At 38.5% G+C, this 26,506-nt stretch overlaps 1 protein-coding gene across 1 annotated transcript in view; it reads left to right on the top strand.

Annotated features, from left to right (window-relative positions):
* CEP85L (centrosomal protein 85 like) overlaps positions 1–26,506 on the top strand; it is a 105,116-nt gene that overhangs the window by 19,212 nt on the left and 59,398 nt on the right. The window contains exon 3 of the mRNA XM_063151072.1: positions 20,972–21,738. Coding sequence (XP_063007142.1) covers positions 20,972–21,738 — 767 coding nt within the window. The remainder of the gene's footprint in view (positions 1–20,971; positions 21,739–26,506) is intronic.

Raw genomic sequence — 26,506 nt, 5'->3', positions numbered from 1 at the left:
TATGCCAAGGAACATGGAAAACCAGAATCAGTTACTTGGTTTTGCTCTTTCAAGCACTCTTTCTTCCAGCAGGTCCCAAGCATGGAAGCATGGTATTCTAGTGCTTTCTTTTTTTTTTTTTTTTTTTCATTAAGGAGAAAAAGGAAAGTTAATAGATATAATTATTCAATATAGTGAAGGGCAGAAGTGAATTTCAGGAAACAAAATTTAATTATGAAGTATCTTGAGGGGAGTTTTCTTCTGCTGCAAAAGATAATGGGATTGACAATGTGTAGGTGAAACATGTAAATTGTGCTATCAGTTTGGTATCACAAAAGTGCAATAACACAAGGATCCTGGATCTTGATTGCTGGCAATGCTCACTGTCTACTGTGTTCTGTTTTGGAAGATGATGGATTTTCAGAGAAGTTCCTGATTTTAATTGAATTGAGGTTAATCTCTCTGCCCTTGGATCTTGGCAAATATTGGCATATGTTTGGTGAAGTAGCTTGATTATTTGGAGGGTAGAAAATAATCATGTTTGAGGCATTTTTCCTTGTTTCCTTCCTTTCTGCTTGCCAAGTCTCACATTATAAAGTGGTGTCCAGCCCTCTGTGAGTCAGTTATTGTGTTACTTGGATATTATCCACCCTGACAATCAGAAATGTGCACTGCACTTAAGCCTGTATTAGTCTCTAGTCCTTGTAAGTGGTATTGCCATGGCTTTCTAGAATAAAGTGTCTGTATAACTGATGGGAGTATAAAGATTCATGCTCAGAGTTTGGCTGGTTATTTTTGGGGGGGGTTTAGGATTAAAAAAAAATTAAAAGGTTATTTCAGATTCTGGTAGCCTATTCCCAGGATTTAACTAATAGGAAAAAATTATGCTAATAATTTTCCACTAAAATAAGATGGAGAAACTGCTTTAAGTAACATTGACATGTGAACTTGTGTACTCTGAATTTGAAACTGGCTTGAACTAAACTAAAGGCACTTACTAGTTTCATACATGGATGTTCTGCAGAGAGAAATAGCTGCTGCTTTAACCTCATACTTTGCCTTCTTTTGTGACAGTTTCTCCATAGGAACAAGCTCTCACAGTATGCTCAGTTTTCCTCACATAAAAAATACCAGCAGGAGTTTTTTCTGGCTAGTGGGAGTGTTCTGCACAATGAACTTGGTGCATTTAGCCTTCAGCTAACATCAGTAGTTGTTTCTCAGAAAAATTATTTCTGCTGTTCTAATTGGAAATAACTCAGTGAGAATAAGGTCTGCTTACTTAAAATTTAGTGGCATTCTCTTGGTTACCATGCAAAAAGTTATTTCTGTCATATGATGTATTTCAGAGCTATGTCACTGAGTTGTACCAGAATGTTTAAATAGTGAGACGGAAGAGAGGATCAGAAGGGCAAGAAACCAGGAAAAAAACTCCCAAAGTTCAGGTTTGAGAAGAAGACAGTTTAATAATGAAGGAAAAAGTGAGTGAACATTGTGATGTAAATGCACCACCAGGAGACTGATGCCCAGCCAGTTTCTGAGCAGCAAATACTTTGGAAGGAACCTGCCCCTCAGCTCATTGCTGAGCATGACATTATATGGGATGGAATCTCTTTGGTATTTCAGGTCAGCTGTCCCAGCTGTGTCCTCTCCCAGCCTCTTGTGCACCCCTCACTGGGGTGGCAGAGGCTGTGGTGCTGTGTCAGTGTTCTCAGCAAAAGCAGAGACAGTGCTGTGCTCCCAAAGCAAGCGCCACAGGGGCTGCTGTGAAGGAAATGATCTCTCGCCCAGCTAAACTCTACAATTTCTGCCTCTCAGTCCATGTCATTTGCAACATGCCCAGGTGAAATATCAGTAGATGTTTTTATGTCCTGTAATCTGTATTTTTGGAGTGTGGTGGATATCTGGTATTCTGATGAGAAAAACAAGGAGCATTGTAAAATTCTCTCACCTGTATTTAGGTTAATATCATGAGACCTGGGCATACCAGTCATTATGAATCTTTGCTGGGGGATTTCAGGGAGGACTTTTCACTTTTCCTTGCTACTGTAATGTCAAAGAAGACTCTCTGGCCTGTGTTCAGCAGTTCTGTAGCTCAGGATCTCATGAAGGAGAGCAGGAGTCAGATCAGTTTCAGAAAAGCCACAGAGAGGAACAGTTGTAGCCTTAGACTGTTTTTCTGTGAACACTGGAAACATTCTGTAGCTAGTTAGTATTTAATGTACATATTCAAGTAGCCTTTGCAGCCTTATCTGAAGACATCACAGGACTCATTTTTAATCCTTTCCACTGCAGACAGAATAGTGCACTTAGTGATGGACTGGAGGCATTTGGGATGTAGGCCAGAAGTTCCTTGTAGCCAGAAAAAACCCATTGCTGCTGCCTGGAGTTCTAGCCTGCGGCTTGACAGAGCAGATTATTTGTATCCCCCATAGAAAGGTTTGTAAATCTCTGGTTTTTAACAGTTTGACAAGACTGTCCATTTCTGGAGGGCTTATACTTCACTCTTTCTTAGTTTTTATTCAGCAGACCTCTTTCTACTATAATGTATGCACAGATTAAACTTTTTTCTCAGTGCAAAGTCCAGTTAATGTATTTAATGTCATCCTTTGTTTTAGCCATGCTTTCAGTGTGCTGATAATAAGTAATTTCTGTAAAAGTTCCCTTTGAAGTAGAACATAAAAGCTCACTGTTACAGAAAACCTTTTTCAGGGCTTTTGCTTGTGTTTCTGTGATAAGTCAGATGGAGTTTTCACATCAGTTTTGGCAGCATAAAAGCAGCAGTGAGGAAGAACAATGTGCAGAGACCACTTTGCATGAAGCATGGTTACTCCATCTCACTTCCTGAATCTCTGACTTTCTTCACGTTAGGGGAATTAGAGGTCTGTAAGAGGAAGTGAGAAATACTCAGCAAATGACAAGTCTGATCAGTTAGCCCAGGTTTGGGGTAGAATGAAAGTTTGAATAATGGGGGTGGGTAAGGGAGGGGGCGGGGGTAAAGCCTCAAGAATGCTTGTCTGTCTGCTCATGGGGCATTTGTTTGCAGTAACCTCGCTGGAGTGGTAGCTGTTAACAGCTGCTGGTTTTTTTTTTTTTTTGTCAGGCAGAATATGAGCAAGTTTGTTGCTTTTGATATGTTAAAATCCTTTGAGAACTATGATTGGTTTGTTTTAAAAGCAATTACTATTACCAAAAACTATAACAGTGCTTTTTTTTTTTTTTTTTTTCCTTTTTACCATCTTAAATGCTTCTTAGCCCATCAAATTTAGAAAGAAAACTGGTGTGGGTTTTTCCCAATGCAAAACATGATGAAAGAAATCTCTTGAGGTTTTCTTCTTCCTCTTAGAGGGCTGGCAGATAAGGTTTTGCTATGACAATGACTGTGTTTGTGTCAACGGCAGGCATGAAAGTCAGCATTGTAGAATGTTGTCAGCTTCACAGAGGTCACTTCTTTGCTCCTGGAGCATGTTCTAGTGTAGCTGTCCTGTACAATAGGTTAAAAAGATTATGCCTTTTTCAGCTTATATAAGTAAATACAACTTATGCAACAAATAGCTATGTAGTGAATACTCAAGCTTTGTCTGCAGAAAAACACTTCCTAGGCATCCCAAGCAGGAAATGTTGGTTGTATACTACTAAACAGTATTTTCTGTGTATGGGTGTATTGTTTTTAAAATGTCTGTTAAGTAGCAAGATCAGAAAAAAACTGGAAGGCAATTTAGGTGTTTGTGTAGGAATAAAATGAAGTCTGTCCTTAAAGGCAGAAAGATGATTGGCAGGAAAAAAGGCACTGTTCAGTTCCTTCTAATGCAAAAAAATGTCTCTGACACCAGCCCTCTTTGCAGCTTTCTCTAAGATTTTGTAATAACAATGAAAACCGGAAAACATACTGGAGTAACCTTTCTAATTTTATGTCCGTTTCTTCTTGGTTAGTTTCCAGAATTCCTGTGATGTTCAGGAATTGCACCCTCTTCTGTTCCCTGTTCTCTGTGCTGCTGTTCTTCCCAGGGCTTAATCCTTGAAATAGGAAAAGCAGTAGCAATGAAATATGTTTGAAAGGAATTAGTTTACATTTACGAATGACATAAACATAAATTAGCATCTCCCTCCATTTTAATTATTATATTATATTATATTATATTATATTATATTATATTATATTATATTATATTATATTATATTATATTATATTATATTATATTATATTATATTATATTATATTATATTATATTATATTATATTATATTATATTATATTATATTATATTATATTATATTTATATTATATTACAATTTATGCCTTGTTCCTCAATAGGAGTGGATTTTTTTGAAACTCTTACTGCATTGAGTAGAAAGTTTATAAGGATGTTGGTAACAAATTGAATGGATTGCAGAGATTCTTGTTTTGTTTTTTTTTTTCCTATGAGCTTAGTGTCCCAGAAGAAATGGCATTCCCATTTTGAGATCACAACATAATGCCTTTGATAGTATGGCCCTGAAAAAGGGATGGAAGTAGAAGAACTTTGCTTTCATCTTGCCAGGTAATAATACAAGTATGACATGGCAATCATCTCTTACATGAATGACACACCTGGTCCTGAATGCCAGTGTCATAGTCTACCTGGTTGTAGGTTGGCTCCTTGCAACTATTTGATAATTTAAATGCCACTGCCTAACTCAGGCGAAAATAGGAAGGAAATGGTTTAGTTCAGATATTTTTAATGCAAAATTAATAAGGATTTTAGCCTCCTTGAGAAAGTATTAGCATATTTTCATGCTGTTGAATTGTAGAAATGTGGTTTGGAGAAAACTGCAGGAGACTTCTGTTTCAAGCCTTATGCTCAGAGCAGAATCATCACCAAAATAGACCAGGTCAGCCCTGTTTTTCTGATTCTTGAAAACCTTCCCAGGTACCTCAAAATCTTTGAATAACTTTGCCCCAGTGCCATTAGATGTCCTTGTGAAGAATTTTTCCTTGATGGCCAGCCAGAACCTACCAAGCCATAGTTTTTCTGTCGTTGACTCTTATTTTTGTCTGCTACTACCAGGAATAGTCAAATAAATTTAACTAATTTAACTATCTGACATTTATGTATTTTTTGAGGAGTGGGGAAAGGTGTGAGAATGGGTTGTTATTTTCTTTTTTGTTTTATGGTCAAAACTGTGTACCGATTCATGTTATCTCCTGTTGTTTTTAGCAAGTCTAAAGAAAAGACTATAAACCAGAGTTTAAATACATGTATATATTTTTGATACATCTTGCATTGAATGTGTCCCTGTGTTTGGGCTGCTATTTTGAAGCATACAGGATGATTCTAGTTCTTGATGTTGGTCTGTGAATCAGAAGACTGTATTATGTGCATTTTTCTTAAGTTGTATAACTATCATAAGCTCTTAGTGGCACATCCTTTTCCACCAGGGATTAGTCTGTCCCTGTCAAAGGCTAAAAATACTTTGTATTTTCAAAAATAGAACTTTCTTGGTTGATTTAAACAATGGCATTTATTGTGTGAAGTGGCAGGAGGCTTTCAGTTTTCCTGTTTGTAAGTTTTAATCTGTAGGAGTACCTAGAGATTCAGGACAGGATTATAGTTTATTGTTCTATCTTACATAAGAATTCTAAAGAAGCAGACACTTTTTAACTGGGTGAGAGGTGTGTCTGCTGCAAGCTTTTCTTTAGAGAGGTGATATGGTTAGAAGTACTTCTTTCTTTATCATTGCATCAGCCATCTGTATGCAGTCATACTTTGCTGTTGAGAGTGATGGCAAGGTTTAAATTCTAATTAGCTCAGCTAGAAAACTGAACTAAAAATATGTTCAGAGGGATAGAAAGGGAATTGGATTCACTAGGGCGTCCATAATGGGGTTGTGTTCTCCTCATGTGTTAGAGAAATCTTCGTAGACAAAAGAAGTTATTTGAAAAAGTTTTAGACTAATGAGAATTCAAATGAGATGTGCAGAATTCTTGTTTTTTACTATTTTGCCCTATTTAGCGTAGGAGAGAAAATGCTCATGATGAAAAAAAATCTCATGTGAAGAAAACACACTTCAGAGAGGTTGGAATAAGATCATCTTTGATGCCCTTTCAGCTCAAGACATTCTCTGATTTTGTGAAAACAAATGCAATTTCTTGTAGTGGTTGCTTGGATATCTGTTGTCTAATAGAGCTTCTGAAAGGTTCTGAGTGCAGTGAGTCACGGCTTCTGTAAAACTGGAGCTTGCTCTCCCTGGGACATGTCTGAAGGGGATCTTAGGTTGCTTTCCCTCTCCTCAGTTCATGTCAACGTTCCCCAGTTTGGTATTCCTTTTCAGATTTCGTTATTCTCCATCTCCTCTCCCCTAGTGGAGTTCGGGAAGAAGAAGGGGAAAACAAATCTGACTTCAAGCAGCCCACAGGATAGAAATGCTTTCCACATTCAGGCCTTTGCATGAAATCTTTGTCACCTTGATCAGGAATTCAGATGATCTTACTAGTTAACACTGAGGGTGTTATGACAGAGGACTTCAGTACAGGAGGGCCATACGGGTTAGTTTTATGTACACAACTGCTCCAGTTTGTTGGTTTTCTGTTTTTTCAGTGTCAGTCCCCGCCCCCCCCAAAAAAAAACCTTAAGAAACAAACAAAAAAAGGTAAAGTACCAAAAGGTTGTTCTGGCCAAATTCCTGTTTTAAAATCTGTGATCTTTGCTGTTCCAAATGGCTCCATTCTCGTAACACTTGGGTCTTCTCTTAAAAAGAACAGTATGTTATGTAAATAAAAGAAGGAACAGTCCATGATTTATGCTGGTAGTATTTCAGCTTTTGGAATATCTTTATGAGATGGTGCAGTAGTACTTTATTCCTTCTGTTCCTGCTGATTTTTTTCTTATTTTCCTTTGTGAAATAAGATCTGGGATAGTTGTGTTGTTTTTCTACATGTTAAGAATGACAATAAGTGATGTAATCAGACTCTTGTGGAATGCAAAGAAGTGGTCTATATGTATACATGATGAGTGAACAACAAAAATTGAAGGTTTTGTGTTTATCCATGAGTAGAATTTGATTTTTTAATGGAAATTAACATTTATTTAATCCTTAATGGAAATTGTAATGGATTATTTTGGAAGAAGGTGAGGAATGTAAAAAATTCAGAGTCTCTTAATTATATATTTTTGAAGTTTTGGACTGAAATGGGAATTCAAAAGTAGGTGGGAATATTATGACTATATATGAGTATTTACTTTAGTTAGTTCTGGCAGGTAGCATAGTCTAGTAGAATTAATAAAACATGTGACTTATGGCCAAATGTTCATGTTTATGTGGTTCTGGGAGTATGGAGTACTCCCATAAGAGTAGTATACCCTTAATTTACTGTAAAAGTTAAAGAACATTAATTGGACTGATGCTTACATGGGTGGGTGTTATTCCAGCTGTTGAGAAGTGTGGGATTTGGAGCTGGATATGCTTGCTGGAGTTCTGTGTTTCAGAAGTCTGATACCAGACTTGAAGAAGCATGAATTCTTTTCCTTTTTATTTTTTTCCTGGTATCTTCTGAAGCTTACTGATTTGAAAGGCTGGTTAAATCAGTTTATTTCATTACATGTGCTTATATAAACAGGTTTATTAATATGCTTCATATGGGAGTTTCTGTTTGCATATATATATAGATAACCGTTACCATGCTTGTTTTTCCAACATCATTAATGTTTTTGGCTTACAATTACTAAAGCTATAAATGGAAATGTTAAAATAAAGTGCATTACAAAAAGACAGGGTAAATAAAGGTATTTGGAGGTTCTGTTAAGAAGCCATTTTTCCATTCAGTGTTTATAATAGTTGTTGATACAGTTATTTCTGCTGCTTTATTATTTTGATATTGCAGTCGTGTCTAATTTGCCTATAAGTGTTAGCCCAAGATGCAAGAGGGAATTAAGCAGTGTGTGATTATAAAAATACTCTGTGCAAGGTGAAGCCTGCTAGTTTTGATTATCAAAAATAATTTGTGTTGACCTCTCTTCTGAAGCTGAAGTGCATCAATAACCTTACACCACTTGAGTAGGGATGTGAAGATCTGTGTGTAGCTTCTAAAATTGCTACCCTTTGCAGAGTTTCAGATTTCATCCTGGTAGCTGGGCTGTGGGCTGAATGCCATTACAGTTTGCTGTGTTGGGGATTTACTGGTGCTATTGGGTAACTGATGAGCACTGTGGATACCGCATTGCGCAAAAGTACTGTCTTGCATTTCTCTGGGGTGGAAGATGACTTCACTTATTAACATAATTAGACAGATTTAATTTTTTTTTGTATTTAAATGCTTTCTGTAAGTATGCAATTCACACTTTCTTAGCTAGTGGTTATGGAACTGACTTTGAGAGCCAGAGATCAGGTCTCAGGTCTACCACACCAACTTTTATGATAGGCTTTGATCCCTGCTTGTTCTGATCAAAAAATAAGGTCTGAAATGGAGTCTACCTTTTGAAAAGAATTCTCTAATTTCTGGAACATGCCGTGCTTCCCCACCTTAACTGAGGTGTTTCTTAACAGGTGGAGAGCAGAGAAGAAACAGTTTTGTTTTGTTTTGTTTTGTTTTGTTTTCTTTGTGGGGATCAGAGCCCTGCTAATGTGCTTGGATGCCATAGTGATAAGTACTATAAATATCCAAATGTGTGAGCCAACAACTGGAAATAAATCTGTAAACACTAAATTCTTTCCATTATCAAAGGCAGCAATAGAAACATTTTCTTCTCTCCCACCTCTTGTTCTGTACTTTTAATTGTACTCATCACAGAAGACAAAAAGGGCATAAAAAATCTGTCTTCAAGTACTCCTGGGGAGCAGAGAGACGTGATCACTAAACCCATTGAAGGAAAATGTAATTCAGATTGTTTGTATTCAGGCTTGTTAGTTGTCTGTAAACAGTGAACCACTCTTCTGTTTAAATAAAGTCTAAAACTGGGTAGCAGTACAGGTAGTAGCACTTAAATAGCTGCAGTTTTCATGTCATGTGATATGCTGTGTGTAAGAGTGATGGGCTGTGTTCAGTGGTGCTGGAGATTCCGGGGCACTCAGGGAGGCGTGTTGGCAGTGAACCAACATCCCCATTCAGGTGCCAGGTAAACCTCACTGTTGGGAATTGAGATGCCAGATTGATTTGTAAAATTAAGGTGATCAAATCCCCAACTGCACCAAGGAAGGACTTCTTTTTTGTGTGTGTGTGTATGGCATCTTCTTTTTGTTTTGAATGCTTTAGCATGTTTTATCTTAAATGACTACAGAAATCATCTCAAATATGCAAATTGTAGTTGGGGTAGAGTTCTGTTTTCTACAGTAGATCAAGTCTTTTAATCTGGGACTGCTGATATAATTTGTAGCAAGTGTGTTTCATTCCAGGGAGGATGAATTCAATGGACCAAATGGTGCTTGACATATATATGATTTGGCAAAGGAACTTCTTTCAGGATGAGAAACATTCTGTTAAAGCATTTTTCATAATTAATTACTTATATTTTCTTGCTTTTATGATTTAGTTGAATTTATTGCTTTCATTTAATTAGTGTGCTGATCATAAAATTTTCCAAGTCGTTGTAATGTCAGGGCACTAAACTCTTTTGGCATAGGAAGTGGGGGGGAAAAAGCAGCTTTAGAAATGGATTGCCAGTGAAAGAATGGAGAAGCTCTAAACTGCTGTTAATTTTTAAAAATTTTATTTTAGAAATTATTTACAAGGCTAAATCTCTTCAGCAGGAAAAGCTGTAATAAAAACTCTACTGGTCATTATGTGTTTCTCTCCTGATTCACTATCAGTTTATTTAAGCATTGGTTATAATTAAAATCAGATCTTTCAACCAGTCTTGTCAATGGAAAAAAATGGCCCTTAGTTTTCAGGATACATCTAAAAAATATGACATACAGATTCATTTTAATAGTATAGAACTGTCTTTTTGTTACAGACAGACTACTTGCAGTGAAATCACACTCTTAAGAATTAATGCATGCATTAAGTTTGGGTTTGTTTTTCCTCCAACCTTTAAAATGATATTTCATGGCTTCTTTGTGGATGGACATATAAGGGAGTAATAGTTCCCTTCTGGAGTGGAGGCTTGTTTTTAAAGTACAGAAATCCTCCAAAGAGTGTGAGATTTGGTTCTAAATACATCCTCAGAATTAACACTCCTAATATCACCTTTGTAGCATTTACTTTTGCTCAAACTGTCCTCCAAAAAACACCTAAAATTGAATTCTCAGGGTATATGAAGGTCGGGAGTCCTGGAGGAGGAGTTGTTTATGGGCAGTACAGAACTGTGAATCCCTCTCCTTTGTTTTCTGCTGTAGGTAAATTCTGTATTAGAATTGGAACAACTCTCTGCTACTAGTAGTCTTAGTACCATGGCTCCACAGGTGTGCCTGAGAAATAGAATGTTAAAAGCTGGAGTCAAAACATTGGAAGCCAAATGGTGCACAAAAGCAAAGGGTTTTCCACATCTGTTTATTATATTGTAATCAGTTTTGTGGGATGGAATGCAGAAACCCTTCCATATCTTCTTGTTGCCACTATTGCTTTAAGAAATGTTTCTGTTAGTAAGGGGAATCTTGCTATAAGAAAATGCTGGGAGTTCCAGATGAATCTTACACTCCTTTCCCCTAAGTTTATTACTACTTTGTTTTGCTTGAATTTGTGAAATTTAAAAATGTAACCAGTGTAGCCACTACCACTCAGTGTAAAGGGCAGTGGGAGGAAGCAGGTAAAGTTTATAAGTGACATGAGTCTAATTGTTGTAAGAGTTTGTCTCCTGTTCTTCATTTGGAAAATACAGATAATGATATTTAATTTTTGAAGTATGAGATGTGGCTTCTTTTGTAGGATATAGAGCTGTGCTACAATCCAATTTAAAGTTAATCCTCTGTGACCTGAGCTGAGTTCCAGATGGTGACCTACATGTGGAGTAGGCTGGTAATTTGTTATCAAAGCCCTGATGTGTCTAAGAAACTTTAAGGGAAGGTGGGATTAATGTGTGGTAAATGAAGGGTAGAGTAGCAAGGCTAGGAATATAAAAGTTAGAAAATAGAATGCTAAAGCTACTTCTGTAACAGTGTATTTTACTTCTTTCTGTTTTTACTTTACAGGGTTTTAGTAACATTTTTCTTTTTTTTCCCCCTCTAGTTTCTTATTTAAATTTGCCAAATTTCTTATTGTGGTTTTCCCTGAATCTTAGTAAGTAATTAAGTAGACTGCTGGGTCTGCAAGAGACCTACTCCAGTTGAATATTTGCTACTCTTAACATGTTACCATCTCTTTTACCGTTTGGGGATCAGCATCAAGGAGAGAGACTTCCCCAGTGAGTTAAGTTACTCTGGAAGCACCCGTTGAACTTCTGGTGTTGCTGGGGATGGCTTCTGGCCCTTGGAAGGGATTCCTGCTTGACACAGGCCTTCCCAAAGTGTATTAAGTGAATGGCTTGTGGCCCATGAAGTGCTTCCAGGAGGTGCAGTGCTGCAGCAGGGCAGGCTGGATGTGCTTGGCGACCTGGGCTGACCTTGGTCTGCGGCAGGAGGAGGGAGTCAGGCAGGGACAGCCCTGCTGTGAAGCAGGGAGAGGCACAAGCAGTGTCCTCCTGCCTCACTGCCGCACCCATGGCAGCCTCGCTGCTGGGGCTGCTCCCAGCACCTGCTGCTGTCTGTGAAAGGATTCCTTTTTCCATCCGAGTACTGTACATGTGCTCTGGTTGTACTGAACTCTCTGTGATACTTGGAAGAGTTACCAATTAAAGGGCTGTCAGATATTGGAACTGGCTGCCCAGGGAAGTGGTTGAGTCACTATCCATGGAGGTTTTCAGAAGATAACATGTAGATATGGTGCTTGAGGCCATGGTTTTAGTGTGGGACTTGGTAGTGCTGGGTTAATAGTTGGACTTAATGATCCTGAAGGTCTTTTCCAACCTAAATGATTCTGTTCTGTGATTATGGGTTTGGGCTGGGGCTCCCACAGTGAGAATACAGATGTAAACTAGGAGGGTGACTACTGTGCAAAGCTCAGCTGAGGGAGATCAGTGGAGGAAATAAAGCTGAAGTGTGAGGCTGGGAAAGAAAATGAAAATGAAAGAAAATGAAGGTGTGTTCTCTCTTGTGTGGCCTGGCATAAAACTGAAGGATGCTGGTCCTTTTAAGAGCTATTCCTGGTGGGCCGTGAACCAAGAGATCCACTGCTCTGTGGTGAGGATAACAGGTACCAGTTGACTCTAAATATTTTAATATTTAATTAATTTTTAATTATTTCAATACAAAGTCTTAGTAGAAAGAGGGATTAAAATGTCAGTAATGGATAATTATCTCAAAAACCTAGCCAGAAACTCCAGTCTCCTTAAAAGTGGGATGTAACCTTCTAAAGTTACTTGACATTGAATTGAGGGCTCTGTTTCTACCTGTAGTTATGAAGAAAATGTGGGTCAGCCACAGAGTTTTAACTCTCTGGAATGATAGTGCTCTCTGGGAGCCCTCAGGTTTTGCTCTGGTCCCTTGTGTTAGAGGGTGTCTCGTAACTCTCCTCAGGTGAGTTTGTCTTCACTTGCACATCCTTTGCACTTGATGTCTTAGGTGAGGTAGTTTTGCTGCATACAGGTATCAGCCTAGCTAATCTGGGAACGTTGTTGGAGGAGATGGTGTCAGAGCCAAGTTTGATAGTTGGAATTATACAAACAAGTGGCCTGTGGAGACTGAGAATGAATTGCACCTGTCTTGGTATAGGAAAGAGTAGGTATGTACCTGGTACTGGGTGTTCTCTTGCAGAGAACAAAAATACCTAGAATTATCCCCCTCTGGATAGCGGTGGTGGATTTCTGTTCTGATGGGAGTTTTTTTGAGTCATCCCCAGCTGAGGATGAAAAAATAATGCCAGCAAGAGGGGGTACCTGATGGCTGTTGAAGTAGATGGTATTTGTGGCATGGGTATCTTGCAGATATAGAATGGAAGGAGAACAGATATAGTGTGGCATCCACAGTGTTTTTTCCCCTTTAGCCATTACTTTTAAAGAAGGTCCTAGGGGGATATTTGATTTCTTTACGTCTTCACTGTTAAGTGCTTGTTGTTGGAAAATGGAATTGGAAGCTGTAGATGGCCTTCATAAAAGGGCAAATGCAAGTTAAGATCTAGACTTCTAAAAAAATGAGACAGCTCACTACAAAAGAAACTCCCCCTGGCAGTATAGGTTTTCACTCATGCTTCTGTTTCAATGAAATCAAGTTGGCTGTTTACGTGACTGCTGTTCTGGAATATTGCTTTATCCTCTTATCTGGGGGGGTGAAAATAGAACCCGTTAATCTAAAAATTGTTCTACTTAGTTATATAACTTTCTTAAAAATAGCTCTTAGATGGCTGGAGAAGATAGATGCTGGGGGATTCAAATTTCGCTTGGTTTGTGCTCTTTTGCATAGAGCATCCACATTGCATGCATAATATTTTTTACTGTTTTTTGGTGGCCAGCTGCATGCAACTCGCATGTGCTCACACAGTGGCCTGTGAACATCTGTAGCACAGCTCTCTCTCAAGTGCTATACATGTATGGCAGCAAAATAGCACCAAAGCTGAAGCTTAGTGCAGAGAGGCACATCAAGAGAACACATTGATGATGGGATGTTTCTTTGTGTGTGTGTCACTTACTGCTGGGAAAGTTTAGCTTTTTGAAAATGGTTGCTCAGAGAATCCTTTATTCTCTTGTATTTCTAGAAATTCCTATTATATTTGGCTTTAGGTTTGTGATATCCTTGGTTGAATAAATCAAAAGTTTTATTGTACTCTGGTAAAACAAGTTCATTCTTTTAAGACATACTTCTATCTTAACATGCTCAGTTTTCTCACCTAAGCAGTCATAAATAACTTGTTTTCAGTGACTGATATGGAGTGAAAATTTACTCTTGGGCTTACCTGCTGTTTGCTTCAGACTATTTGCTCAGATAAAATCTGTGAAATATTTTCTGCTTCACTTAAATATCCCGTGGTATTGCATTTTGTCACTTTTCTTTTAATGAATCTAAGATTCATTTTAATTCTCTAACATTGGCATTTGGAATAATTGAGTAGGGTAGGGAAAACAAGAATAGAATCTTGCAATGGTTGACTTTGGCGTAATTTATTTTTCTCTGCTGAATAATATTTTCCTGTAAAACAAATTTTGCCTGCTGCTTTTTGAAATGTGTGCCTGTTCGCCAGAGCTGCCCTTGTTGCTCAGAACCAATGCCTCACTTCATTTTGGAGTGGCAGCATCTCACCTCTATACACTGCTACTTTCCTTTACAGTCCCCTGTTATATCATCTTCTGAATCTGGGTTTCATTTAAGTGAGCTAAGTTGACCCAGATCTGGCTCAAGAGTAGAAGTTACTAAATTTTTTTGAAGACGCTTCTCTTTTGGAGTTGTGGATTCCCCAGCTGAGTATTATTAGCCTAGATATTGCTGGGTAAATTGGCAGTTCACAGAAATATTAATAGGCAGTACTTTTTTTTTTTTGTGTGTGTGTCCTGAAATACCAGTTCTGCTAGATCCCTTGGGCAGGACAGATCTACTTGGTGTGTATCTGTTATGTTGGGGGCTTAGGGGTTTGCCTTTTACTCTCTGCATATATATACCTAGTGAGTGTTACGACCTCAGGTTTACTGTACCATTCACATGCACTTGCCTTTTTCTGTTTGTTTGTGGAGTTTGTATTTGTTTTCCCTTATCAAAAACTGCTGCGCTGCCTTGGTACAGTCTCCCTGAAGTCAACCTTTGCAAAACACAAACTGTTGTTAGAAGTTTTTGTTAAGCTTTGTTTGTTGGAACATATGTAAAATTTTATTGAGTCTTATAATTGGTACTGCCAAACAGCTAGCTTAAAGAAGTTTATTTTAAAGCAGCATGTGGATCATTTTACTCAGTATTTTCTTGCACAAAAAAAAAAATCGAAACCCAAACCAGCTATGTAAGTCAGGGAAATGTATATTAACTTTTAATGAGGAGTGTTTTGGATGACAGGTCATTCTACCAAATGTATTTTAATGTCAGTTAGTACTGAGAACTTTGACCTCAAATCTGACTGCAGTGGCACATAAGAGTAAACTGACACTTTCTACAGAGCTTGTCTCCTGTGTAGTGTCTTTTTAACTGATCATGTAGGATGAGAAAAGCAAATGTTATATCTGTGTGCTTCATTTGGGTGCTGATTTTGTTTTAATCACCCCTGTGCATCTCTCTGGGAAGATGCTCAGATTGCCTCTTGTCATCTAAATTAAGTGATGGAATTAAGAGCTTTGGCTCTTGAAATGGGATGTGGAATGCAAAGATTGATTTGTAGTGCTAAGGTGAGATCATATGAAGGTGTGGCCCACTGTGTTACTTAGTTGTGTGTTCTTGCTGCTAGAATCTTTAGAACTTTGCTAATGAGGTTTTTGCCAGGTCTGCTATCGCGGAAGGCGTGGTGGGAATCTGATGTTAAGGTACAGGGATGACCTCTCAAGCATGGGACAACACTCTTTAAATAAATCAAAGCTGGTGAGTGTTGGCTGTGCCCTAATGAGACTTGATCAAAGAGCGGATTTGTGAAAGAGTATTTCAGTACCAGAAATACTACAGCTTAATACAAAGTAGTACCTCCTTTAAGGCACATTCCTTGTCAGTACTGTGTGCTAGGGAAAATAGTGTTTTCAGGTAAATCTAAGTGAAGCAAGGCAACCTTTTACATGGTAAGATGAAAACAGGATGTGAATAATGTGAAAATAGTGAAGTACAAGTTATTTTCTTTGAGTCAGTATTGTTCATTTGCTCAGTGAGGAGGTATAATTTTCTCTCATTCAGTGAGAGTTTCCTTGTTAAGCTTTAATAAATTTTAGAACATACTTGTTTCTCTCTCGCCCTTTTTTTGTATTGTTTGCAAATTGAGAGTGTTGTCCTCATTACTTACTCTGAGAATGATGGTTGCTACCCTATCACCTCTCTGTCAAACAAGGGAGAAGGTGTGTTTGCCTCAAGGGCATGGAAAAGAATGAGAAGTCACAACTGGGGGAAAAGCAAATTCATTAGCCGTAGAGGAGGAGGAGGATAAGGAAGATGGACACCAAATGGCCAGGTCTTAATACATTAGATGGGATATGTCAAGGAAGTTTCTGTTCAAGTATGTTCATTTGTACATAGCATTCCCTTTGTTTGTAAGGATGTCTAAGAAGCTGTTTGCTGGAACTCAGTGTTACCTCTGCAGTTCTTTCCTTGCATAAGTGTGGATGCCATCCTGATATTTGTGAGTGCAGCTTTTACTCTTTCCAGCATGGCTTTTTGCTGTACTTACTAAAAATCCTTTAAAATTGCCCTGAAGTATTTTTGAAAATGTGTGCATTGTAGGAGGCCTGTGAGGCTGTCCTGCCATTTATTCCTTTTTCCATTTCTCCATAATAACATTGCTGAGGGACAGTAGCTTTACCAGTATTTCATCTGAAACAAAGTCCTAAAAGCAACAAAATTACTTCAGTTTTTGAAAATCCCATCTCAACTTCTAAGTTCACATTCATATTATTCAGCATTGTACTGTTCAAATTATTTGTGAATTACATAGCTTTTCAATTCCTTCATCTTTTAAAACTAGTGAGTTTTTAAGTACAACTTGCATTCCTTTGGTATGCAAGACAGTAGGTTACAGAAAATCCCATACAATTAATGTGAAACAAAGTAGAACTGACTTGGAGTTTGCAGCCCACATCTTATGTAAAAGAATTCTGATTGATACTGGCAGTACAGTGATGGTGATGGTGGAAGGCAGTGAACTTCCTTCTTTTTCAAATTGACATTAATTGGACTTGCTTCTAAACACCACATGACTTTTTCTGCTTTGAAGGCATAGACATTTTTCTGGCAGTAAGTCTTTTAGCATTTTAATATTATTTTAAATTAACTTTAGTTAGTATTACATTTTTCCTCTAGTAAGTTTTTTTGTTAATTATTCTTTTATATTAGTTCCTTGCTCTTCAGACTTAAAATTCCTAAACATTTTTTGTTCATAGAGTTCTTTCTCATGCCGAACTTGTTAAATGTCTGAACGGTTCCCTGGTTTTCTGCCACAGCTTTCTGTGACGCATGTTCTTATTTATTCTTTGGAAGAGAGTTATTTGCAGAGATTCCTTCCTTCATTCACCTCATATTTTGACATAGTAAATGTGAAGTAATATGAAAAAGGCCTGTAAAAAGAATGATGAAGAATTCTAGACAGTACCAAAAAAACCCCCCAAAAAACCCCAACAAAGCAACCAAGCCCAAACCGTTCCTGTGAGTGCTGCTGCACCCTGGAAAGGCATGCTTTTGCTTCCAGAGGATGATGAGTCAGTCTGCTTAGGGCTTTTTACAAGAACTGGCCTCCTGCCTGGCCACTTTGAAATGTCTCATTTGGCTCATCTGATTATCTCTGTTGCATTGAAGCTTGTCCAGTTTGTGAGTAGGTAGGCAGCGAGGAACACACATGTAGCATCAATACTACTGTAGTGGCACATCATCCCAATGTCTTTGTCTTTCACCCAACTCCCAGGAGAGTTGGACACTTCTGTTGTGTGAGAGTTAGACAGCTCTGTTGGAGATTTATGAGAAGCACCCACATGCCTGCATGGTAGATGGAAGACCCAAGGCTCCTTCAGTGCTATGCTGGATGCTGGAATTGTTTGTGACCTGTTGCTGGGGTCCATGCAGAGCTAGAGAATAGTTCAGAGGAACTGAGGTCCTATAATAAATGTCACAGCTTTTGTTCACTAAACCACAGGCAGATTCAAGACCTTCAATTTGTATAATGGAGGCTTGACTTCCCCTGTTTATCTTCTGCTCAGTTAGTAAGAATAATTCCATTTATTTTCCTGGATTGGGGTAAACTCTGTCAGTGTTTTGGGGAGGTAAGTGGGAGGGAAGGACAGGAAGAGAAGGTCAGCTGCTTTTAATACTGGTGTTTTTCTCCATGATCAGGGCATTCTAATTATACCCTGGATAAAATATCAAATTTCAAAGTCCTTCACACAAGGAAGGTTCACTGCTTTTCAGCAGCATTAGATACACACGCATCCCATAAACACATGTATCAGATACATTTTGATTTTGATTAATATTGAGTAACTGTATTAGCTGATTACCCTACTATTGTATGATAATATCTTGTCTGAAATAGTGAAGAATTTGTCAGAGGTGTATCTTATATGGGACTTCTCATAGCACTGGTATAATTTTGCAGCTTAAGAAGTTGTTGAGGGTTACAGTGAACCTTTTCTGACTTGTGTGTTTTGACTGACTTTTGGGTGACAGATAAAGATTTTAAGTAGCTGTGTGAGGGTGGTGTGTCTGGCCTGAGAAATTACTTCAGAGGTTTTTCTTCCAGTAATTTAAAAAGCATAGCACAAGAAAATACAAATGTGTAGGTGTTTATTAACTTTATATTGAGGAGTTTCTTCTACCCCTCTTTCAGAAGAAAGTGCCTGCTGTGCTCTCTCTTTGTGATTAGTTTTTTATTAACACCAAAATTGGTTCTGTTACATAATTTACTATGCCAGATAAGCAGTAATTAGATATTTCAGAAGTGTAACACAAGATGGTAAGAAAGCCATATGAAATGTTCTTAATTTTTTTATTCCATCTGCTGTTATTATATGGTAGAAATCTTGTAATGCGGTTTTAAAATAGTGTACTTTGAATTCTCTTATTTATGTGGCTCTGGAAGTACTGGATCAGGTATTAAAATGTCATGCCTGCTAGAAAAGTACTCCAGGGAGTTTTGTGGTGGACACCAGGAAAAGTTATGAGGATAATTGAAAAGAAAAAGTTGTCATATAATCTTATTTCTGCTGAAAGGAAAACCAGTAGCATTTAGCTACTTTTTTTATCCCCATGTCTCTTTTGACTTTCATTAAAGAGAGCAGTTTTAAGCTTTGAAAGACTCTGGAGACACACAAGTCGTGTTTCAGAGTGTTTGTAATCTTCAAATAAATGCCAGATCAGTGAAATAAACCCCAAATAATCCCAAGGAGAGAGTGCTTTCAGGTCTGAACTGGCATTTGCATACCCCCACCTGTATGCAAGGGAAAAACCTGCTGCTTGGATAAAGTTGTCTTTGACAGGATTTGGCCAGATGGAGCTTATTCCTGTGACTAAAGAAGAAATAATAATATCTCTTAAGTTTCATGATGCTTTCTGCATTCTCTCTTATTTTCAATGAAATCTATGAATTTCCTGCTTTTTGTGTTGTGAGGTATTTCCAAGGGCAGACTGGTTCTCTTTCCAGCTGAGCCTGAAGGCAAGGCAGACTTGAGCAATATGCTCTAAGAAAAAGTGTGAATTTTCTCATATGTTTCAGTGAGCGTTAATGGGAAGACTAATTAGGACAACTTGAAGCCAAAATTACTGTGTTTCTCTTTGAGACAAATTATTGGAGACATCCATTAGCTGTACTTGGATATAAGTGGCATTCTAAGTTCAAATCTGCTTGAAGAGTTTAGAATTGGAAGTGAAGATGTTTAAATCTTAACTCAAAATTAATTATTTTAAAATTAAATTTAGAAGAAGGAAAAATAAAAATCTACCACATATTAATAAGTTTGTAATCTAATAAATGAAGGAGATAATGTATTTCTAATTATTATTGGTTTTAATTTCAGTTTTAAAACCATGTATGTCTAACATTAAGTCAGCATTTTAGATGGAAAATGCTATATTAAATACTATTATATATTTTTTACTATTTTAAGTTTTACAGATACATATATACAGGGTTTCTTTTACCCTTCTCTTGCAGATGTAATATTTCTACTCCTAGAAATCTGTATAGCCTAAAACATAGGTCAGTTCTTTTTGAACCCTAATACACTCTTATTTTTTTGGATATGAAAAGGCCTGGGACAGCTGCCTTTGCTGGACTGACTTTGTGCTGTGTCAGATTCAGCTTCTGCGTAAGGTTCAGTACAAAGGTTAGTTGTCTTGAATGTTACAAAGCCAGCAGCCTCAAGCTAAGGAGTTGCCTGTACAAGAGGAGATGCATTTCTCTCTTCTGGGCATTTCCATCCCTGCTTTCCCTGAGAGTCTTTTACTGAAGAAAAATATTGTTAGAAAAGTAACAAGAAAGAAATGCTGCAAATTAAAACAATTGTTCACCACCAGCTGTCTGTTCCCTGAGCAGCAGCCCCCCAAACCAGCCTTCCCCCAGTTTTATTGCTGAGCATGGTGCCATAGAATACAGAATATCCATTTGGTCACTTGGGGTCAGCTCTTCCAGCTGCGTCCCCTCCCAGCTCCCTGTGTACCAGCAGCCTCTTCATTGGTGGGTGAGAAGCAGGAAAAGCCTTGATTGTGTAAGGAGTGCTTAGCAGGCGCCAAAATATCCCTAAATCACCAACACAGTCTCCAGAACAAATCCAAAACATAGCCCCATACCAGGTACTGTAGAGGAAATTAACTCTTTCCCAGCCAAACACAGCACAGGAAGCATATTTGGAAACTGGTGAGATCCAGAATGGATAACTCTGTCCAAGTGACCATTATTAAACTGGCTTGTCTACAGCACTGCCATTTAACCAAATGCATTTATTGAATTTTTCTGCCTTCAAAAAATGAGAAGAGGGGTGATGGGGTGATGGAAGGAGAACGAGTCTTGGGGCTGCTGAGCACCTGTACTGTTAGTGATATAGAAGCTCCTTAGTATGTGTGGAGTGGGGGAGAAATCCATCCTGCCACCTTAAAGCTGGCAATGGTTTCTTTGGCTCACAGGCTGAGAATTCTATCTGAAGCTTCAGTTGCCTATGATTAGTGAGCTTTTATTTTTGTTATCATGACACCTGAGCAAAATAAACTTGAAAATCTCACACTTTAATTAGTTTCTATTCTCATGGTTTAGAATGATCTAGAAGGCTCTATTTTGTCAAGAAACCTCTTTCCTTCTATTTTTGCTTTTCACCTTGAATTTGATATTTTGTCCTATCTGAACTAGTGTTAATGAGCACTATGTTGCACTTACTTACATGATAAATTTCTCTTCACAGATCATTCAACTTCAAGTGGTACATCATCATTTAAGCCCAGCCGATCACTGGTTTCTATTCCCACTGCCCATGTGATGCTGTCTGGTGCCAGCTCTTCACTTTCCAAACACAGGGAAGCTTTCAAGTCTGATGGCTCAAAATGGAGTACAAGCTTTGTACGGTCAGGAGGAGGCAGAAATCAGGGAGCCCTGGACAATTCTCTTGACATGAAAGATGCAAGACCTGTAAGAAAATGGTCCTCCTTGTCTAAACTCAGCTCACCAAATAATTTCAGCCAAGATGGAAGTAGCCATTCGGTGGAATACAGGGCTGGCACGGACAAAGCTGTGCCACCTCAATTAAGGACAAATGGGCCAAGTTGTTTGCATGACAGCATGGAGTTGCTAAAGATTGAGGACAAAGAAATGGGGAAAAAACGATCTTCTCTACTGGACTGCAAGTACAAATTTGAAACGTGCAGCAAAGACGACTTTGTTTCGGATTCCCCAAGTAGGAGACACGCCTTAGACCTGACCTACAGTGCCTTACCCGAAAGCAAGCCTGCGGCAGGCGGCTGCGAGGCCTTCGGGCAGAGATACGCGGCCCTGGGGCAGCAGGCTGTGAGCGGCGCTCCCATACAGCCGGCAGTCAGGACTCAGATGTGGCTCAAGGAGCAGCTGCGGGCAAATCCCCTGGACTGCAGGCCTGCCGAGGAGCCCTACGGCGTGCCTGCATGGCACATGCAGCCCCTCGAAGGCTTCAGAGCAGCAGGGGACCAGCCCGTGCAGGTAAGGGCAGAGCTTGGTGTTTGCTGCCATCATGTGGCATCCTGGGTTATACCTGAGGAATAACTGGCAGTTCTTAATGAAACAGGAAAGGGAGCAGGTCCTGCTAACCAGCTGATGGTATTTTTAAGCTTTGGTTGGGGCTGTTGCTGCTTGTTTCTCAGTATTAGTTGTTTGTTGGGTTTTCTTTTATTTCTACTGCCTACTTACAGTTTACTCTGATTCATTGCACCTGTCTGCATGGCACCAATGTCTTCATGTGAAGCTGGGCACAGGAAGAAGTCCACCAAGTAGCCTTTTTAGTAGTTTTAGAGTAACTGTATAGTGGGGGAAACGTGGTATTTTTATCAGAAAGGGATTACAGAGGCTGCATTTATGCATTCAGCAAAATAAGAATGACTTGTGTCGTGCAAGGGTGAACAAAAATTCAATCTCTTTTGCCTAGCACTTAAAAACAGAATTCAGTTTGGTACTACTGCTTATTTTTTAACTAATAAAAATCAACTAACAGTAGCCAACAAATCTGGTTTATTTAAATAAGTATGTGTGGTTGATCTATCATGCTTGAAATATTTTTATATCAATATTATCAAGCACATGGTTTTAAGATATAGGCAACCCTTTCTAACATTGCAATTCACAGTCTTGGTTTCCAGCTCTTCCCCTAATGGGGAAGTACAGCTTGTGAAGGAAGGCAGTATTTAAAATCTACATGTTCATGTTTACCTGTGTAGTAAGTTTGGCTTGGCTTGACAAAAAAATCCCAGTTTATAATATATAAATTTCTCTGAAAGGCATTTTAGGGTTAGACTAGGATATTAGCTCAACAGAGATAATCTAGCAGTATGTTCAGATTTCCTGTTTTCTTCAGCCTGTAGTACACAAATGTAATTTAGAAAGAGTTGTGCTCAGTGTTGTTACTCCTTTTGTTGTGTACTGATGGAAAGAATAACAAGTTTAGAGATTGTTAACATCCAGTTTTGCTCTTAATGGTGGTCTAATTTTGGTTTTTGGTGGTGTTTTGAGTTTTTTAAGGGGGTGGAGTTTTTTTCTTTTTTAGCTGAAGAAAATTGAAGCCAATTAATATGGCCAAACTAATAGTAATCTCTAAGGGTTTGTCTAAAAACCTGTCACTGTTACAGCTAGCCACCCTTTATTGCTGCAGAAGCCCTCACCTTTCTCTAAGCACTTCAAAGATTCTGATGCTGATAAATTCCCCAGGTAGGGAGCAGAGGCCGATGGGGTCCTCTCAGAACTGAAGTGACAGAGATGGGCTCAGTGCTGAGGCTGGGTCCAGGGCACTGCCAGCTGGACTCGGGCAGGTGGCACCTGCTGGTGGCATTGAGGAGCACACAAAGGGTTTGGGAAGCAACTGCAGGGAGCTTGGTCTATCCATTCATTCAGGTCTTCCCAAACACCTGAGATGTGTAGCTGACTGCAGCCACCAGTAGTGCTGTCTGTGAGATTTGTGATCAGGTTACTGTGCCTGCATTTAAATATACTGAATGACATAATGTTAAGGGTTGGAAGGGGCCTTAAAGATCATTTAATTCCACCCCCCTCTGCCATGGGCAGGGACACCTCCCACTAGACCAGGTGGCTCAAAGCCTTATCCAGCCTAGTGTTGGACTGGGGCATCCGCTGCCAGGGCTGGGGCATCCACAACTTCCCTGAGCAATCTGTTTCTGTGTCTTACCACCCTCACAGCAAAGAATTTCTTCCTAATATTCAGCGTTAAATTTCCTCTTTTTCAGTTTCCACCCATTACTCCATATCCTCTCACTGCAGTTCCTGTGAAGAAACTCCAGTAGGACCCCTTCAGATACTGCATGGTTGCTATGAGATTTCCACTCAGCCTTCTCTTCTCCAGGCTGAGCAGCCCCACCTTCCTCAGCGTGTTTTCACAGGGGAAGTGCTCCAGTCCTCTTACCAATTTTGTGACCTCCTTTGGACTTGCTCCAACAGTTCCACATTCTTCTTTATGCTGGGGATACCAGACCTGTATGCAGTACTCCAGATGGTGTTTCACAAGTTTTATTTACTTATTTACTTAATTAGGCATAGGTCTCTTCATCATCCTATATGTGCCTTTAAAGGCACTTTGTTTAGGATGGGTGTTTTAGAAATTTATTTTTGTTTAGATCAAAAGAACTCCCAGCTCTTGTCCTTCAGGTGTCACAAGTGCTTTCTCCCTCTGATCATGTTTAAGTACATATGAAGGCAAAGTTACATGTTTGAAACAGGTGAAGCCCTGTATGTGTTATTACAGTTATTCAAAAGCTTTCATCCATGCAGGCATTGCTACTGAGCTGTATTTGGAGGACAGAGCCAGCAGGGGGAACACAAGCATTATTTTTCTTTGGCTTCAATTCACAAACAGTGCTGCACCTTTCCAGGTTTTTGAGATTTGACATTTTGCCTAAAACTGGATTGTTTTGTTTTATGGAGTGGTTTTTTTGTGGGTGTTTGTTTGGTTGGTTTTTTGGGTTTTGTTGGGATTTTTTTGTTTTGCTTTTTTTTTTCACCTGTAACTTCTGCATTTCTGTGGAGGAAATTCCTTATGCCCTTAGCAAGTGCTTCCATTGGCATGATCTGGAGTCATATTGCTTGGCCTTGAAATGGGATCTGTTCTGTGTCCTCAAGTGAGGTGTGGTTGTGAAGTAGGACCCAGTGAAGGTTAAAGTGTGTGCAAGAGCAGTGGGCCTTTGGGCTCTTAAAAGCATCCCTTGCCCTCCCGTCTTTCTGACAGAGGTTACACCTGTAAGGAGGAGAGATGCCAGAAGCAATGAAAAAATGAGAATGATTCTTCCTGTCTTGACACCTGTCTTTTAAAGAAACCTCAGCATCATTCTGCTGTGGTCTTTTTTTAGAGATCACATGTACCTGGGAACTGGTATTTTATTATTTCTGAGAAACCAAGAAAACTGCAATCCCAAGTGAAATATATATCTAAGAGATAGAGTAGAAGGCATAAGAGGAAGCTGATGATTTATAAAAAGGGCAAAACCCACAGCTCTATGTATATTTTTTAATTATTCTTTTCCTTTAAGGATTACTTTTGTGTTTTTGCTTTTAATATGTATATATCCTGATGGAAATGTAGTGGTTTTTCTAGGACTGAAAAAAACCAGTTTATCATTATTTTTCTTTAAAGCTACTATTGCCATGAACAGAGAATACAACAAACTTTACTTCTAACTGTTAATCTAGGGCAGTTTTGTGCATCTTTAAGATAGCTGAACTCTGTAGTCTCCCCTTCTTCCAGACTATCACTAATGAAGTAAGAATAGACAGCAGCAATTTTCTGAGTTGATTTTGAAGACTGATGGTCCAGAAAACAGCTTAATAATACACAATACAAATAAGTTTTTATGTCCTCACACACTAGTATAGACAGTTGACCATAGAAAATGCTAATTCAGAATTAACTTTTGTAAAATCAGAGAAGGTTTCTATTTGTTTACTCTAAAGACTAATGGAAAGTATAATGTAACACCCCTCAAAAGCTGTTCCAAGGTTAATTACTTTCAAGCTTAAGATTCTCTGCTTCCTTAGTAGTTGAAGTTGACCGAACTCAGTGGTATTTCTTATACTTTGCTCCCCAAATTATAATGCCTATCATGGGGCTTTTCCATTCCAATTGTAAACCATGGATTGTAAAGTAAAATTTCCTGTGCATTATAAGGGAAGCTCAGAGTGTTGAGTAGAAGGCCTGCAGCTGCATTGTGATTGTCCTTCAGGATGTGGTCAGGTTTGCAACTGCAGAAAATGTGCTAAATGTGCTGTGGAACAGCAGAATGCCTCGTAGAGAAGGTGCATCCTTCAGCTGTGGGTGTGATGTTTGTACATTTCAGAAATAAGTCTCTAAGGAGAACCTGGTGTATGGTTATTATGTAACATCTTGGAGTTGCATCTGAAAATTCGTTTCCTTAGCTAATGTGAGTTATTTAATGTATCCTTTTTGGAAATAAACATTCTCCTACAGATTTCCTAGGAACAGATTTTAAAAGTTCTTCAGTGTATGGAGTTCAGTTTATGCACTGAAACAAAAAAATAATGTGTTAATGAAAACAGTTTCCATGCAGAATTTATATTTCACCATGTACTTGTTTAATTGTTTTCAATATACAGCTGATCTTTGAATAATGAAATGTGTGATAAGGACTGTATTAAGAGAAAAAACCTGCTGACAATACACAACATTTCCCATGTACTGAACTTGGAGGCCACAAAAATCCAAATTAAAAAACTCTGTGTTTTCAAGCAATGGCATTTCAAAATTTTCAAGCAAAAGCAATTAAAGTCTGATCCTATTATAAATCCTATTTGAATGCATGTAGGTACATGCTGTGTGCTAGTCCAAAAATTAGATTTAAAATGAAAGCATGCCTTTAAAATTGTTGGAGATCATATAATAAGAAGGAGAGCTTTATAAGATTGCATATCTACATATTAACTTTGTCTGGTGTTGCAAGTATCACAGTATGAATCTCTTTATTCCAGTGTACAGAGCATCTTGATTTCTGCATGGTGTGCTAAATTGTGTCAGAATATTGCAGAGATAATAGGTAGAAATTACTTAAGTGCATCTTTTCCCTTTAATGTACCTGGTTTAGTGGGGTTTTTTAATGAGGAGAACACTGGATTGATTATACCATGTATATAAAAATTGCTGGAAATTAAGTTTTAATGCAGTGAGAAGTTTAGCGTTATTAGAACACTTTTTGTTGCAAAGCAGACAAGGAAGAAAGTAAACTGCATGCATATCTAA

The sequence above is a fragment of the Melospiza melodia genome, chromosome 3, assembly GCF_035770615.1.
Source record: "Melospiza melodia melodia isolate bMelMel2 chromosome 3, bMelMel2.pri, whole genome shotgun sequence".
Classification (NCBI taxonomy): domain Eukaryota; kingdom Metazoa; phylum Chordata; class Aves; order Passeriformes; family Passerellidae; genus Melospiza; species Melospiza melodia.
Note: the sequence above shows the minus strand (reverse complement) of the source record. Positions and strands in the feature narration are given on the sequence as shown.